Source organism: Canis aureus, chromosome 4 (genome assembly GCF_053574225.1).
Source record: "Canis aureus isolate CA01 chromosome 4, VMU_Caureus_v.1.0, whole genome shotgun sequence".
In the NCBI taxonomy this organism is placed as follows: Eukaryota; Metazoa; Chordata; class Mammalia; order Carnivora; family Canidae; genus Canis; species Canis aureus.
This window is the reverse complement of record NC_135614.1, coordinates 84,988,513-85,007,700: the sequence shown is the minus strand read 5'-3', so window position 1 is coordinate 85,007,700 and position 19,188 is coordinate 84,988,513. Positions and strand designations below refer to the sequence as shown.

At 35.0% G+C, this 19,188-nt stretch overlaps 1 protein-coding gene across 3 annotated transcripts in view; it reads right to left on the bottom strand.

The window, feature by feature from the left end:
- Positions 1-325: 325 nt before the first annotated feature.
- CDH12 (cadherin 12) overlaps positions 326-19,188 on the bottom strand; it is a 966,147-nt gene continuing 947,284 nt past the window's right edge. For all 3 annotated transcript variants that reach the window (XM_077896365.1, XM_077896364.1, XM_077896366.1), the window contains 4 exons: positions 18,931-19,052; positions 15,173-15,290; positions 10,670-10,921; positions 326-7,166 (listed from right to left, as the gene is read on the bottom strand). In XM_077896365.1, coding sequence (XP_077752491.1) covers positions 6,667-7,166; positions 10,670-10,921; positions 15,173-15,290; positions 18,931-19,052 — 992 coding nt within the window. In that variant the 3' untranslated portion in view covers positions 326-6,666. The remainder of the gene's footprint in view (positions 7,167-10,669; positions 10,922-15,172; positions 15,291-18,930; positions 19,053-19,188) is intronic.

Genomic DNA, 19,188 nt, shown 5'->3' with positions numbered 1-19,188 from the left:
GACGATGGATTGTGAGAAGCGTAAGTAAATTGCATTTAGAAATTGGAAATTTGGGATGCCTGGGTAGCTCAGTGGTTGAGCATTGGCCTTTGGCTCAGGGCGTGATCCCAGGTTCCTGGGTTCGAGTCCCACTTCAGGCTCCCTGCCTGGAGCCTGGTTCTCCCTCTGCCGGTGTCTCTCATGAATAAAATAAAAATAAAATCTTAAAAAAAAAGAAAGACATTGGAAATTTAAGTGATAATAAGGACTAAGTGACACAAGGGTGAAAAGAAGGGGAAAAAAAGACATAATTAGATTGAAAAGTTTGGGAAAGTTAAGACCGTACTTAGGCAATTAATGTGAATCTTTATTAAGAAGTGCACACTGATATAGTTTTAAACACATTGCTTCTTGGTAAGATAGATCAAAATTTTCAATTGTATAATTTTTTTACTGTATTGTAGGATACTCTTATGTCTTAAAACTCTTGTTCTTGAGTAAGACACTGATAAGAATCAACAATGTTTAGGTTCTTTCTTCTTTACAATAAGGAAGTACAATAATGTGTTGTAATGTGGTCCAGAATACCCAAGAGTTTGTGTTAATTACACTCATCAATGAAATGTGACATGTTAACAGTGTAAGAGTTGGAAAAACAGTGAGAAGAATCCCAGAATAGAAATCAAGATTAGATTTACTTGAACTTCACAATTGAAGAGCTTTGCCACCCATTACATTACTATTTCTTGGTTTTGCACAAGTTGTCTGGACATCTTTGCTTTCTGTTTCTTTAATCTTTTGTTGTCTTTGTTGTTTCTTTAATCTTAAAGCACAATTAAAAAATACAATTAAGCTCCTATTGCAGTTTAAGTTCTTTTGAGAAATTTAATGATTCTGACTGTTATGAAAATCTACTAAGAAACATAAGGGACTTGAATAAAGGAATTAAGTGACAGTTCAAGGAGTATGTGGGTGACACAGTCAGTTAAGTGTCTGACTCTTGGTTTCAACTCAGGTCGTGAGCTCAGGGTCACAGGATCCAGTCCCACATCTGGCTCTATGCTACATGGAAGGAGTCTATTTGAGATTCTCTCTACCTCTCCGTGTATCCCTCCCATTTGTGCTCTCTCTCTAAAATAAATAAATAAATCTTAAAAAAAAATGGTGGCAGTCCAAAATTTACTGCAAATTGGAATTATCAACCATCTAATTACATATATATGTTTGTGTGTATATGTATGCATGTGTACATATATAAACTAAATTTACCTGCTTGGTAACAATATATATGAGAAAAAATAACTTTTTTTTCAAAGTTTTGGGTCATTATGATGGATTACATTTATATAGGTAAATTCCTTTCATGCTGAGTCAGTTATTACATGACTTAATGATAAGGGAATATATATAAACATATAAATAATATGTATATATTATTTCTCTATAGAGATGCAAACATTTCTCTATAGAAAAATATTTCTAAATTATACATATATGCATATATATTTATTTGTGTGTTTGTGTGTGTGTGCATCTCCACAACAAAGGAGAGATGGCATATAGCCTATTAGCAGACAAGGATTCTGGGTAAACTATTGGGAAGCTAATGGAATGGTGATGAATGAAATCAGGTATAAAATTGCAAATGAGAAAACCAGTGTGGCGGCACAGTAGAGAACTTGTCTTCTCATTATAGTCCTCGAATGTGTCAGGACTTGGACATATCAAATATGGCAGAGACCTAGAATGAGACATGAATCAGAATAGAATTAACTAAAATGAATGTCTATACATCTATTTACCCTATTCTATTTGATATGTGCATTTCAAAGGGGAAAAAAGTCACACATTTTATTTTAAGACAGCTAGAGTTAACATTATCAGAGGGAGTAAAGAAACAAATGATCTAAAAACAAGAGCAGAGCAACAGGAGATGACGGAACACAACAACATAACCATATCAAGCTCCTGAAATCAGAAAAAAAAATATCCCTGGAAAGTTTATCAATAGAACTGGAAGACCAAACAAAACAAAACAAAAACAAACAAACAAACCTGAAAAACAAAGATGAAAAGATAATCATGATAACAGGATACAACATAAGATAGAAAGAGATAGTTAAAAGATAATGCAATTAATTCTTAAACCCAAGATGTCTAACAAACAATTTAAAAATCCCACAAAGAGTGAAGAGGAAAACACCGTGGAGGAACCCATCAGATAGTAAATACAAAAAATCTTCCAGAACTAAAGGACATGAGACTCCATATGGAAAGGACACCCTGGGTATCTAATCATGAGAATGAGAAAAGACTCATCTTGATACATTAGTGTGGAATTCTATAACACAAAGGATAAGAACTCTGAATATCATCAGGAAAAAAATATATATCACATAAAAGGAAAGGGTGATACATTCATCCCTCTATTTTGTCAGATGGGTTGGATGCCAGAATATGATAGGAAATACCCCCAAAATATTTTTTTAATCCAAATAAGAATTGTGTAGCTATTTAAACTATGAATTAGGGGAGGAGGCAAGAGAAATTTTCAACCACAAGGTTGTAAAATTATCTCCTTCCCAGTCCTTTTTTTCTTAGGATAGAGACTGATGCTGCTACTCACATCTTAGTAATTTTCTTAGTTTGGGGCCCAGATTAAATATAGCTGCAAATAAACCTGAATTTAAGAATTCCCATCTTACAGGGCACCCAGGTGGCTCAGCGGTTGAGCATCTGCCTTTGGCTCAGGTCATGACCCTGGGGTTCCTGGGTCCAGTCCCCATCAGGTTCCTTGCATGAAGCCTGCCTCTCCCTCTGCCTATGTCCCTGCCTCTCTTTATGTGTCTCTCATGAATAAATAAATAAATCTTTTAAAAATTCTCATTTTAGTACATTAGTCACTAAACCTTTTCTAAGGATTTCTAAAATGTCTCCTCTTAAAGACAGGAAGGACACACAATTCTAACCTTTTCTTCCCATCACTTGTTTTTCCTCTTTGGCTCAGGATCTTTCTCTCTCTTTCTGTGCACATTCTACTATTGTCTTGCTGAAGAATTTTGACAATTATGACTTAAGAAATGTTTGCCTGGCTCTCCCGATGTGGTACATGATGAGCCAATGTATAATTAATCAAATCCATAGTTCAAAGGTTTTTGTTAATTATATCTTAAAGATCTCTATAATTCTTTTAATTTTATATAATCAATATGCAAATGATTTAATAGACTTTCTGTAACTGTTACTAGAACGTAAGCATCAAGAAATTACAGAAGAAACTGAGATAACACCAAGGGCAACAAATTATTTTTACCAAAAAGAATGGAATATGAGGCAAAGGTGCTTGCCCAATAGTACATTTCCAGTTAGTGATAGAATTTGCCAGAAAAGCAATTTTAAAATATTTTTAGTATATCACAGTTTCACTTTGTATGTTGATTTAATACTTTTTAAAGCACAAAAGTTGCATTTCATATATATATATTACATACATATGTTACATAGAATATGTACATATATATTTCCATAAAGGCAAATATGTAATGTAATTAAGAAATTTTGTATGATTAGTATTATTAGCCAAAATTCTCCCTGAAAATTCTAAGCCTTTTTTAATACCATTTATTTCCTGAATGAAGGCCAGGGGCTGCTTATTAAAAATTTTTAAAAGATTTAAAAGATTAAAAAATTAGAAACAATTTACAAGTATCGATTAGACTAAAATATAACCCATAATCATTCCAATTTATGATCACTGAGAGATCCCTTTTCACCAGATCACTCCTCAGATTTCCTATTGTACCTGAAATGTTTCCATTCAAAGTTATTTCTTTTCACATTTCTTTGCTTATTTCCTATAAATCACATATATTTAAATTTTCTGTTAACATCTGTGTGACTGTTAGGGGCTGAATTGCATCCCCGTAAAACTGATATTTTGAAGTCCTAATCACCAGTACCTCAGAATATGACTGTTTAGAGACAGGGCATTCAAGAGTTAATTAAGGTAAACCAAGGTCATGTGAGTGGGCTCAGTATGACTGGGTACCCTAAAAAGAAGAGGAATTAGCACAGAGGGAAGACTATGTGAAGACGCAGAAAATGGCCAAGCCAAGGAGAAAAAGAAATTACAAGCCAAGGAGAGAGGCCTTTAGAAGAAACCAATCCTTCTGATGCCTTGATCTTGGACTTCTAGTTTCTAGAACCACAAGGAAATAATATTCTGTTGTTTAAGCCACCCAGCCTGTGGTGCTTTGTCATGGCAGCCCTAGCAAACTATTGCAGCGTGTAGCAAAAATAACTAGAAGTACTGAATTAAAGCTTCTTAGTTTGCTAAAAGTCAGACTCACCCATTTCACCTTTTTGCTTAACATCTCAGGCAGGTGGTTTGAAATGACCTGCCCGTCCCAAGTTTTCTTTGTGCCATCATTGCTTCCTATATATGACGGCGTGCGGAGGCAGTTAGATTCTCTAGCAAAATACAAAATGCAGTAGCTCCTGACAAGAATCATGTTGTCAGCTGGAAGCGATCTTGCATATTAACCTTCTTTAAGGGGTCATGCATCACTGCATAGCAAGTCATGTCGCTAGGACAGACCCAGAAGTCGCCTTAATTTTTTTTTTCCAGTATGGTTATGACATTGCCAGCTTTAAAAAATTACATAAATATTTCCCAAGGCATATCATGCCGCAAATTGTTACACTACATGAATATTCTAGTGCGGTTCCCAGAGATGAGACACAAGTAAAATCTGGGTGCTGAGAGGAAGAAGTTCAGTAATTGTTTCTATGAGGGAAAACAAGAAAGGTGTGCAACTACACGACACCAAAACAAGGACGTGAAGTGCAAGTGCAAACAGCCAAATTGCCACCGCATAATTTTTGCTTACATATTTTTGAATACTTAAGAATGAATAGGACTGAATATAATTTGCCTATATTATTCATATTTCTACCCATTTTTCCCGTGAGTGAATTACTTTACAACTTTGCAAATACAAATAGATTCATAAATATTTCATAAATACAGCTAGGTATTGACCGCAGTTTCAGGATCGATCTTATAAGCAATTTTTATTTTTTTCCTATAGATAGTCTCAATAGTTGAGTAGTGACTTGTATAATTATATTATTAAGAAAATATACTATCACTTCATAGTTCCCTGTTTTGTGAAGTGCGTTTCTAGATAGTGTACAACTCACTTGAAAGTAAAGTGTATGAGGGTAGTTTACTGGTATGCTTATAAAATCTAACATTTCTCAGAAATCAGCATCAAATTAAAAAGTAACACTTCTTTACAGAGCACAGGAGCTGCGCGGGGTCATTTGTATTGGAATTGTTTTTAGGTGATCGCTTAAAGAAGCAACTGTGAGATCTAATAAAATAATAATGGTTACAAAGTTGAAATCCATGTTCATTAAATAAATAAATCCACTGCCTAATTTTGCATTTTTGTTTATTTTACGAATTAGTCACTGGTTGAATTTTCTAAAATCCCTGATTTTTCATTTGCTTAGTAACATAATAAATATTTTTAGACATGCTATAAATCCATCCTGTGTTATTTGATATGTATTTTATTTTCTCTGCTCACAAAAAACTCACTAGTTTACAAGAAACTCTGAGAAGCTGTGTAATGAATTTCTCTTCTCACGTTTAAATTAATGGCACTTTTTTCCTTAAAAATTTTCATAGAAACACAACTTAAAAATTTTGTCTCTGACTGAAGACTTCCATCATCTGGTGATTTGTTAAAACCAACTTTCCACACACCAGCACAGTATTAAGACAAAACCAATATTTATTTAATGTGGAGTTTCAGCCCTGAGGCCTCTCTTTATAAAGAGGGATTTTTTTTTTCATTTCCTTTTTTGAAATTTATTTATTTATTTTTTTTTTGGAAAAAAGTAACATTTTGCTGAACACCTTTAATAGGAACTAAGGTTAAGGTCAAACATTGCTCTTAAAATTCAGGACTTACATAATGAATTTTATATTATCGCGTTTATTTCCACTTTCTGAAAGGGTAGGAAAAACAAATGTGTTTTGGCATACAGTTTAAAAAAGAAAAGAAAACAAAACAAAACAAAAAAACCCTTTGAGTTATAAGAAGATGGAGTTCAGAAAGTATTCTTCTGTCTTCCTCAAAAGGAATTAGAAGTCAGCATGTTGCTATTGCTCCTTGACATAAAGACAGTGTCTTTGTTTTCTGTCCTCTGTGTCTCTGAATCCTGTAATGCCATCACAGCAGAGTGTATTGTACACCATTTTAAATGATAAGAGTTTCAATAGGCACTTTAGTGGAATTAAGAAAAATCTAACACTCTTCCACCGTGATGCCACATAGCTATCTCCGTTCTATGTTGTCATGTCAGTAAATTGTATTTAATAGGCCTGAGCTTGTCTCAGTGTGTATCCAAAAGAACAAAACAAAACCAAGCAAGTACATGTAATAGGATTTATCTTGTGTTGGCAGAGTAAAACAAAACTGACAATATGATAACTACAGCAACTTGCTAGAAACCAGATCATCAAATGATTGTGTCCTACAAAGCCTGGTGTGTGTGTCTGTGTGTCTGTGTGTGCACGTGCATGTATGCATGTGTGTGTGTGTGAGAGAGAGAGATTTCTATTTGTGTTTCTTTTAAATTTCTCCTTTTGGTTGTGTTTTATCCTTGGCTTCTGCCCTAAGTGACTTTATCAGGGTTATAACTCTCTTCTTCCCCAAACATGTCTGCCAAGACTTTAAAGCGGGGTCCCCAGTCTGTCAGATAGTCGTAGTCCTGGTCAGCCTCTGTGGTGAGAGAGTCTATAGAGCTAAGGGAGTCTGCTACTGATCCATTTCCTTCATACGCATATGTTGCCAATGAATCATATGGGGGGGCGGTGGGGTCCACATCATTCTCCTGTAGCCTTTGATGAATGAAATCCCGTATGTCTGTGTTATCTTCCACTGGTGGTCTCTGACGAGGTAAACAGAGAGCGTCTGGTTTTATATCCCTGCGAATTTTGTTATCTTCAATCACTTTTGGATTTCTCAGAGCACCAATGTCGAACGCCTGGGTGTCCTCCTCCCCACCTCCTTCATCATCATAATGGATCACGTTGTCTCTGATGTCTTCTTTGGAGGTCATTAGAGTGTCTTTCTTCTTCTGTCTTCGCAGAGCTACGTACAGCACAACTATGGCTAGAACAAGACAAAAATTGCAGAATATATAAAAAATTGAGAATATGTAGGTCATCCCTCCATAAAATTGATCAGGGCTGACCGACACATTATTTTCAAAGTAAACACACTATGCAATAAGGATCAGATCGATGTTTACATTGTTTGGTGTTTGTCTCGATCTCAACTTCATTTTGAAATTGGAGCTAACAAATTTCAGGAAAATTCGTCACAAAGTCAAGCAACTACAGTCTTGCATTTAACTTATATGTAAAGACTTTACTATCATCTAAAAAGTACGTTATGAATTTTTTGAAAGAATGTTTGTTCTAAGCATACAGAGAGCTGTACAGGGTTGGTGTAATAAAACTTGCATATTATAGCCCATAAGTAACACTTACATATTACTCAGAGCTAGATATCCCAGTTGCAACATTACTTGTATTTCTAACAAAAGAAACCCAAATCTTCATGTGACGATAACTTTAAATACATTTTAAAAAGAGAAGGAAGAAAAGAAGGAAGGAAAGCAGAAAGGAAGGAATAAAGAGTATAGAATATAAGGGCCTTAGTTTTATAAAGTATGTCAGCCAAGACCCCTAATTATTTCAATTCTGTGTCTTGCCATATTGAGAAGTGTTCAATTTACATTCATGAAGCATGATAATATTTTAGAATAATTTATATACTCTCAGAATTTAAGTCTCTTTCTGTTCCTAGTTGATGCACAACAATCCATTAAATTGAAAGCATTTATGGGGCTCATGGGTGGCTCAGTCAGTCAAGTCTCTGCCTTGGGCTCAGGTCATTATAAATCACAAAGGTTTGTCCCCTGCTCAGTGAGGAGCCAGCCTCTCCCTCTCCCTCATGCTCTCCTCCTCCTCCTTGCTTGTGTTCTCAATCTTTCTCTATCTCAAAGAAATAAATAAAATCTTAAAAAAGAAAAAAAGAAAGCATTTATTTCCTCTAGAAGTGAATGGTCCTGGGTCCAAATGATTAAGTCAGTGCTCACCTTTGCTCATCATAAAACCCTCTCTTCTCCACAGAGATGGTAATATGGTGAAAGCCAAAGTGTGTTTGATTTACTCCAGCAGAATCTGGAAGATCCCTGTCATAAGATTAGAAATCAGAGAAGATTGCATGATAGCAAAAGCTCCTTTATTTCCTCTTCCTCCAAAATTAAAGCTTGACCAACTGGAAGGGAGGAAAGAAATACAGGGAGAGCTTCTGTACAACAGGCCTTGGAGAGACAGTTAACACACTGCACTCCTCCGGAGGTTAAGGAAATCCAAAAACTAAAAAGCCTATAGCTCACCTCGGGAGGAGTGAGTGAGAAAGTGCAAGCCCCATAGAGATGCCCTGCATACACAATGGCTTTAGAGTTGCTCTGGCTGAGAAAGGCATTACTAGTTGCTGTGCCTGAGGGCTCCCCAAAAGATACCAGGGCACCACAAGATGCTCTTGCTTCCCCTCATCCTGGGGAAGGTATGAAAACGGTTAAGAATAAGTGGAAAAGAGATCCCTGGGTGGCTCAGCGGTTTAGCGGCTGCCTTTGGCCCAGAGCGTGATCCTGGAGTCTCGGGATCGAATCCCACATGAGGCTCCCTGCATGGAGCCTGCTTCTCCCCCTCTGCCTGTGTCTCTGCCTTTCTCTCTCTCTCTGTGTCTCTCATGAATAAATAAATGAAAACTTAAAAAAAAAAAAAAGACTAAGTAGAAAGATCTGCAGGAGTCTGAGATTGGTTAAGGAAGTCCAAGAATAGTTGGATATTTGGGTATACCCCATGGCAGGGCTAACCACCCATTCCCTGCTGTATACTTGAAATCCATGTGCTGGAAGAGTTGAAAGAGCACCGCGGATACTCAGGAAGCACTTGGAGGATGCTGCTGACCTGAGAAGATTACTTGCTACACTGTAAAGGGGCCAAAGAGGCCAAAGGTGAGCACCGGGAACCCACCAAATCATGCCAGGTTGATATGGAAATAAACACTCTGGGGCTCAGGTGGCTCCTAGACAAGAGAGAAGCGTTTAAAAGAAACACTTGGGATCCCTGGGTGGCTCAGAGGTTTAACCCCTGCCTTTGGCCCAGGGCGCGATCCTGGAGTCCTGGGATCGAGTCCCACATCGGGCTCCCTGCATGGAGCCTGCTTCTGCCTCTCTCTCTTTCTCTCTCTCTCATTCTGTCTCTCATGCGTAAATAAATAAAATCTTAAGAAAGAAAGAAAGAAAGAAAGAAAGAAAGAAAGAAAGAAAGAAAGACTTGATTTGAGGTGACTCACCTACCTGATGGCAGTCAACTTTAGGTGTGGGAATGTTATTTTGAATCTTCCCTTGTAAGGTTCATATCATCAGCACAAACAGATGCCAGAGATGACTTATTATCAATGATAAGGATATAAAGGAAACTTTTTTTTCCCCTGTACCCACAGGTACTTGTGTGGCATTAATATCTCTACCATGCAAACTGGACTAGAACTTCAACCTTCAAACTAACAGGAGCTTCTGACTTAGAGAATGTTCTGTATAAACTGTCATATAATGCGTTACTCCTCGCTTTACATCCTGGGTTTTTTGTTTGTTTGTTTGTTTTGTTTTATGTCTTAAAGACAAAGGTAGGGTATCTACATTTGCAAAGCATACATACACGGATCCCCAGTGCCCGATTGTACGTCTGTTGCAATTTGAATGTAAAGAAATGCCTGCCAAGACAGAAAAGCTCTCTCTCATGTTGTGAAACTGCCAGAAAGTTAATAAGCAAAGAGGGCCCAGCTAAACAGAAGTGATGGAAGAGGGAAACCCCTAAAGCAGATTTTTATTAATTCTTACAGAGATGTTACAGAATACATTACTTCAGTCCTTTTCCTTTGCAGTGCTGCTTAGATAGGTCGGTGCACTATATTCTGATGGGAATGGGTAGATTTGGACATGAGGAGATGTGAGAAAAATGGAGTCAAGAACTACTTCTGGCTGACAGTTTAAACAGGAAAAAAAAAAAAAAGCAAACTTGGAGGGTGCTTTCACTTTCATTCACTCCTCTCCTATTCTTTCTCGTTTCTTCCTTTATCAAACTGACATTTGAGGGCTGCTATGCATCCAGTATATTTTTAAAATTATACAATATCCCATTAGGCAGCCATAATTACTGGAATGTAAAAACCATTTTAAGGAAACACTGCTGTAAATGGGGATCTTTAGTATAGAAAATTTCACACAGTGGTGAGTGCAGCAAACTGTTTTCTTAGTTGACGATCCCTAAGGGCTGGAACACAGCTTTGTGGTTTTGATGTCATTTATTTATTCCTAACGGTATATACACGTGAGGTGTTAAATAGAAGATTAATAAGTTATCATTAATTTGATGATACATAAATTAAAATACTCAATGTAGATAATCTTCCTTCTAGCCAGGTGTGACTCTCAATGAAGAAAAACTGACGTGGCAAATTGTGAAGAGAGCGGCACAGAGGAGAGAGAGAGAGATTGAGAGTAAGAGAGAGAATATGTGATTAATATTGAAACCAACCTAGGAGTATAACAATGCACAGTAGGATCGCAATCAGAGCCCCAGTGCTGAGACCCACAGGTAGAAAAATCGCTTCCACATTACAAGACAGGATGGTCCCATCAGAGTCACATCTACAGACGCGGATAGTCATCGTGTTGGTGCTGCTCTGCACAGGGTAGCTGCTGTCTTCTATTACAACAGGGAGGAAATACAACTCCTGCTGCCTGCGGCTATATCCATTTCTTCGGGTTTCAATTCCAGCTGTGTTGTCTACAAAACATGACATTTATGATAAGAGGGTTACTAAAAGCTTTGCTTCGAATCCTAAAGTTGGTATTGGTTAAACAGTAGGAAGCTCTTCTTGCATAAGCAAAATGCATCCGTATTTTAATTCTTTCTTTTACTGTTTTGAAAGCTGCCAAAGGTAATCAAATGTAATCCAAATAATCCTTAGGAAAAGAAGAAACATTAATCTTGTCTGGTGTGAGAGTTACATTTTCAATTCACAAAGAATATAAAACTGTAAGACTAGAAGTATGTTGTGTGACCCATTTTTTTAACATCAAAATCTCTGATAAAAAATACATATGTGGGTGTTTTCTTACATGATAGAAGAGCAGAGATTACAAAGCATGAATCTATAAAAGATCTCATGTAAAAATCTATTCATTAAAATATGACAAATATCAATTGAGTAATTTTTTATTTTTCCCAGATCTGTATCATAATATGGTAAAAAATATATGTATATATGTGTATATATATATATATATATCTTTCACTTTTGTATATCAATTGTTATAAGAAAAATGGAAAAGTGTATTACAAACATCAAGATTCATTAAAAATTTTAAACATAATAAATTATAATAATTACCATTTTAATATAAGTACAAAAATAATTCTTTTTAATACTGACAAAATCAATAAGAGCAATATTTACTGAGAATAATTCAAGGCAATAAAAATTTCAAATTTTATATAAATGCAAATAATGCTGCAATTAAAAGTATTATTTTGAATGCATTTGTTCTTTACTTCCTTTACTTCCTACACAAAGAAGTGGGAATTTGGTTTTATTCATAACACCATTTCTTTTTTTGTGTCTATTAAAGTAACTCCTAGAAATATTTTTCTATTTGAAGAAATGTATTAATATTTCCTTTCTTATAGCCTTACAAGATATCCACTTTGGAATCACGGAAACTAATTTTAGAAATATATATTACTCATGAAAATAGAGGTATGTCAGAAAATGTTACTATCTCAGTAATATTCCATTCATCTCTTTGTGTATTCTAGATTCAACAGCTAAAAATTAGGCAGTTTCTCTAGACTCATTTCAGTAGAAACACTAAGTTGAAGAAACTCTACTTGAGGATACTGTTTTCCATGGGGAAGTGACTTTGCTATTATATAGAGGATATTTTTAAATTGAGAAAATAAAAAAAATCAAGATGCCAAATGTCTATTATAATATTCCCAGTGAGACTTAGTAATGTCGGGTACTTATGATGACAGAGGGAATAAAGAAATGGATACTAGTTGAATTAACATTGAAATCTTCAGTAACTGATTGAATACTTGTGTCTGAGGAAAAGGAACAGTCAGGATTGAAGTTCGAAACCTGGGTGAAAATTATTAATAAAAATAGGGGCTGGAGAAGCTGATATATTTGCACTCGAGGAGCCATGGATTCAACGTTCCTGAATGCATTATATCAAAAGGCGCCCTACCCTTTTGTTTATGCTTACAGCAGGCCCCTCCCCCCCATCCATGGTTTTACTCTCTCTGATTTCAGCTGCCCCAAGTCAACAGTGGCCTGGAAGCAGATGATCCACTTTCTGATGTGTGGTCCAAAGTTCATTTCATCTCATCATGTAAGCATTTTATCGTCTTACATCATCACAAGAAGAAGGGCATGCACAGTACAAGATGGATTAAGGAAGAGAGAGATCATATTTGCATAACTTTTATTAGAGCAGAATGTTATAATGATTCTATTATCATTGCTGTAAATTATCTACTGTGTCTAATGTGTAAATTAAACTTTATCATAGGTATGTGTGTAGAGTAAAAGACATTTATATATACAGGGTTCAGTACTACCTGTAGTTTGGTTTCAGACATCCAGTAGGTGTCTTGAAACACATCCCCCAAAAGAAAAGGGGGGACTATTCTATTTTCACTCTATTATTACTATTGATATATGACCATGTAAAATTCTTTGTGTTGTTCATGGTGGGGAAAAAAGATATTAAACCTCATGTCCATTCTTAAAATGGTTTCTACTGAAGAATAAAGGTAGTTTATATCATATAAACCATAAATATATATGCACACAATGGAGTATTATTCGGCTGTAAGAAAGAAGGAAATATTGTCATCTGTGACAACATGACTTAACCCGGAGGGCATTATACTGAGTGATATAAGCCAGAGAGAGAAAGAGAAATGTTGCACATGGTAACATTTATATGTGGAATCTAAAAAATTAAAAAAAAAAGAACCCCTAACAACAGACAGTAGAAATGTGAGAATGGGGAAAATGAGGAAAGATTGGTAAAAAGATACCAGCTCTTAATTATCAGATGAAAAAGGCCTGAAGAGCTAATGTATAACATGGTGACTACAGTTGATACCACTGTGGTACAGAACTGGAATTTGCTGAGTAGAACTTAAATGTTCTACCCCCAGGGGGGATTTTTTTTTAAGTAAATATGTGAGGTGAAAGCAATGTTTCCATTCAGTTTTTAGAAACTTACACTTACCCTTAAAATATAACTTAAGATAAAACAGGGAATATAGTAAATGACATATGAATAGCAAACGGTGTTCAAACTGTGAAAAAAAAATATGCTATGAGGCAAAATGATCTGACTCATATTATCATGACTAATCAAATATAGATTCTCCAGCAAAGATACAATGAGGAAAATAGTCAATGTTCCTGAATGATGTGACCATCTATCTTGTTGCCCAAGCTACGGATCTGGAAGTCTGATTAGTCTTCTTATCCAATGTATTTACATACGGAATCTAGGGAATCTAGCATCAAGTCCTGTGAATTCTACTTCTCTCCACGTATCTCCATCAGCCATTATCCAAATCTTAGAATCTCTCACCCACTCCTGCAATAGCATCAGAAGTAATCCTATACCCTTCCATTATCTTTTCCACACTGCATCCAAACTGATGTCCCAATGCAAATTGAACGTACTGTGTTTATCATAAACCTTTCAAAGGCTTCTGAAGTCATTGGATTTAAGTTATAATCCTTTTAAATGGCCTGTAGTTAGGGTGACCATATGGTCTGGTTTGTCTCGGACAGCTTTATTTTATGTGAACTGTTCTAATTAAGATGACTGATGGTGTCCATTTCTGTTCTCCAAATTGTTTTAATTTTCATAACAAAATATGTAGTCTCTCTACTTATAAGGCTCTTCATGTCTGGGGCCCTGTTGCATTTACAGCCATTCCTCACACCACAGTATTAGGTGAAGCAAATCCTACTGAATTTCCTTCTGAGACAAATGTCTGATGTCTTTCCTCTAAATATTTGCAGAAAAGTAAATTTTCTCAGACGCCCTTTGACTTCTGTCCATCATCATGATCGTCATCATCATCATCTCATCACAGTTGGTTTATTTGTTCTGTGCAAACACAGCATTTGGTAAGAAATGAACTTTTTACTCTCCAATCTTAGGAACTCAGGTGTCTTTAATCCCAATTTCATAACTATGGAAATTTAGAAGGGATTAAAATATCCACAGTCACAGAACTAATAGTGTAAGAACTGACCAGTACTTAGCTTTAATATTTTCAATCCAGTGTCCTTTGTATTTTTGTAATGAGTGTAACAGTAGCAGGCGTGAAGGTATTAGTAGTGCTGGCAGTGGTGGTGATGGTAGCAGTATTGGTGGTAGATATGTAAGCGCAGATCTGATGGGGGAAGTGATAACTAAAATCCCCTTGGTATTGTGTTAAAGGATTTGCATGCATTATTTTATTTAATATAAATACTCTGAGATTGATTAATTTCAACTATGAGTTTAAAATTATTAATTATGGCTTAATACACTGAGAATCTGCCACTTAAGATAATGGAGTGGGAAGGAAAACCTCTAATTACAAAGCCTGTATTCTTAGCCTACTGTCCTGTGTTACTCAAATGAACCAGTTACCAAGAAGTCACCTATTTGTGTGTGGAAGTAATGAGCATGTGGCACAAATGATATATTTAAAACATAGAAAAGTATTCAATTTCCCAGATAGGCTATTTTTGCTTGACTCATTAAGACACTGTCCACATTATAAATGGAAGCAAATTGCCTCATTAGATACAACCTATATAGGTCAAATATTTGATTTACTGCTAGCTATAGAATTTTGTATTTCTCCTATATGGATTTCCATATTTTATGAACTTGGATGCTTTCAGAAATAACCCTGATTGCTACCTTTGTGTCCTTTTACAAAGTTACATGATAAGAGGTAAGTTTTCCATGTGGTTAAACTTACTTCTGAAGTCACGGACTGTAAAATTTGGTTTGATGGCAGCTTCCGGTGATAATCTAAAGGAGAATTGCTGCCCAGCAGGTGAAAGATCTCGGTCTGCAGCGCTGACTATCTGAATTATCTGAAACAAAGTTGAGATGAAACTTGAAGTCAGTCATGAGTTTCAAAGGGAACTTTACCTATACCAGGCTAATAGGTTTAGTCAATGATGCATGCAAGGAGATAGAAATGACATTTTTAGGATTCAAATCAGTGGGCCAATTATTTACAAATAATTTTTATAATCAAATATCCAAACATTTACAGTTCATAGTGGCATATAACAATTATAAGGTATGGGCCAATTCCAAATCAATATCTGCATAACTAAAAAACAGCATTGAAAATTTTCACTAATAAGCAAAATAAAATTAAAATGCACTTGCTTGCATTTTAAACTAAATACAATAAATGCTTTCTAACCTAAATATGAAAATGCTTACTGGAAAGAAAAATCTCTGATTATTTAAAAAGCCCTTGCAATAGCAAAATTTTAGTATATTTATGTTTGTGAGAGTTTTATTTTCATAAATAAATAAAATGATGAGAAAGAGAAATACAAAAGATGTATATCTGATTTTGTTCTTATATTGGATTTCCTCCAATAAGCAAGAATACTAACTGTATTTTCATAACATATTTTTTTTAAGAATTAAGCACCAACAACCCTGCTTCAAAATATTTTCCAAATTGCTTCCATAGGTTGTGTATTTGGTAGTTAAAATTCTGATACTTCAAGAAAATGCCCTTAAGAATTTGGAGATTAAAAATAACTTCTGAGAGCCAAACTGTGAAATTGATAATTCACTACATAGATAAGCAAATTATACTAGCTCTGAGGTTGTATTTATTAACATATCCAATGGCTTTGCATCAGAAAGAATTTCAGGAAATGTGTATAGCAAAGAGTGAGAGCAGAGTACTTCCTTAGGTGATCACTCTCTTAGACTACATTTGAATTTGCCAGAGGAAGATCTCACATTTCAGGTACTGTATCTTGGGCACCGCGGGCAAAAGCATACATCATGTGTTCTAATACTGACACCATGAAACATGTGATTTATTTTTTTAAATATGTGATTTATTTACTACTTTTTGTTTCCATTCCTCATTCCTTGGTTAAAACTCAATCTTATTACTATGATCTACCTCCCCATAGTTGTGTTTATGTACACATGCATACACACATACGCACTCACGCATAAGCATAAATACTGTGACTTTGGGTGCCTGGTGCCATATTAGTAATTTCTAATTTGACAAATTGGCTTTCTAATGAGAATTTCAGTTCCCTGGTTCAGTGTGAATCAGTCACAATTCTAGAAAACTTCAACTTTCCTTCACATAAACCAATATGCTCAGTCAGATCACTATATCTTATCCATAAATTTTCTGTAAATTATTAGGGGATTGATTTGTCAGGTATTTTGTTTTGTTTTGCTTTTTACTACTATCCGTAAGCGCAATCATTTACTAAATTAATTTAACATCAAAGAATATCAAGAACATATCTTTAGAATGAAGCAATGTCCTTTCAAATAGCAGACAGAGAAGAAAGTTTTGGTATAAATTGGCACTTATTTGGAATTGACACTTGGGAGTCATTGCCCTAAGGGGAAAAAAAAATCTCATACTTCAGTAATTCACTATATATATGGTTGTTGGTTTAGATAGTATCATCTTTTCTTTTTTGTCTCTTGATAGGTAATACATACATGTAAAAATACGTATATATGCATGCATACATATTCAAGAATAGGCTGGAAGAGATAGACAGTTCCTATGCATAGATCCTAGACAATGGGCAAAATGGCTGGAGTCAAAAGCAGAAAATGCTCACATATCATATTCCCTGAAAACTCAAGTAACATTTTAGGGCTGTGCTTTGTACATAAATGTGGCCCAGTAGAAAACCCAAAAGGTATTTATTAGAAGAAAAGCCTTCAAGTATCCCACAGGTTGCTTAACGCTTTGAAGAAATATAAGAAAGCCAAGTTATCTCAGGTCATTTCAACTATTCCCAACTTTTTAAACTCTTCAATTTACTAGACAGTACAGAAGCGTAAAATGTAGTTCTATTTCCAAAGAACTTTTATTTTGTGCATTACAATAGTCTGATTGACATAAGATAATTAGTATCACCAACTATCTAAAAAAACAGAAGATTGGGTCTTGGGGGAATCTGGAAAGTGAGAAATTGCTAAGTTGTGGAATTTCAGAAAACTTCTTGTAACTTCTCAACGAAATTGGTTTATTACTTATTTAAATATTTATGTAGCATCTACTCTTCCAGGCATTAAAGTAGACACTGGCCTTATCCCATGTAAATAGTCAATATATTTAAGGTGATAAAGGGCTAAAACTTTGTTTTAATGCATTGATTTGTCTATTTAAAATTAAGGATGCAAATTTATCCATTGAGAAATCCAACTAAATAAGTCATGCTGCAATAAAATTAGTGTTTTCCCCAAATTATCAGTGAAGATTTGAGTAGCACAGTCCACTAGAGGTTTCTGTACTGGAAATATTCTATATCTACGTGGTCAAAAAATGGAAGCTACTTATTACATACAGCCATTGAGCAATTAAAATTACATACAGCCATTGAGCAATTAAAATGTGGCTGGTATGAATAAGAAAACTGTTAATTTTATTGAATTTTAATTTAATAGTTACATAGCTAGTGGACATCACAGGACTAGGATTATGGGACAGATTTACTACAAAGCAGTATAAAACATTCAAATTAAAACAAATACTGAAGATCAAAAATAGCTTTTTACAATGTAAATAACTTTCAAATATTAATATTTTTAAGTAAGAATTAAAACTTCAAATTTAAATGAATAGTTATTTAAATGAATTTAAATTTAAATTTAAATGAATAGTAATCCTATTTTGAAGTGATTAAAATATAAAGCGAACCAAGCATACTAATATATTTTTCCTTTGGAACCGAGTTGCACAGTACTGGATTAATCATATTCTTATTTCATGACAATACTCTCGTCCTTTGCTCATGTTTGATTCATTCATCATATCATATCATCATATCATATTATAACATTATATTATTTTATTCATTCAACTATAATAGTCCAGAAAAAAAAAACCAAACTGGCTACCCAACACACTCACATTAAATCTAGGATTTTGACAGTAACTTTCATAACCACGTGGTCCCCCGTCATGACATCTTCTACTAGAACCAGAGCAGCATTAACTTTATAAGGAAAATGTAATTCGGAGATTTGGAATAACCCAGATGTTCCACTCAAGGCCACAAGAGAAAGAAACCTTACATTTTTAATGGGCTACTGAGCTTTTCTGTACACCTTCATAAGGCATTTGAGCAAACCAAAACACTTTAGAAGAATTCACTTTAAAGTTGTTCGCTTTCAGGTCACTAGTCACAGATTCCTTAAAAATTCCATAGTAAAAGATTGGAAAACATAGCAGATCTGCAATCCTAAACTTTTCAGTTATACAAAGAATGTTCACTAGGCCATCTCCACTTTATCCCTTGTGATGTTACCTCTACACCGTAAGTGCACCCTTACGAGTTTACTATCTCTTGTGGGATTTTTTTTTTTATGTAAACATATGATCCAGGGGGAAAAATCCATCTATTTATCAATATTGATGTTGATATCGATATGTGTGGGGGTGAGTGCGTGCAGTAGGTCTTGATATGCTATTAGCCAACAATATTGATAAGATACCTGTCCTGGTTTGGCATTTTCACACACCGCTGTCTCATATGGCACAGATATTTCTGGAGGAAATTCATTGACATCTAGGACATTAATCAATATGTTGACTTTGCTGCTTAATAATGGGTTACCTGTTGAAAACATAGAAAAGAGTAAAGACAATGACAAAATCTAGTCAATTATTGCTCTTATAATAAATAGTATTATTTTTTTTATTTTTTAAAAAAGATTATTTCAGAGAAGGAGAGAGAATGGTGGGTAAGGGGT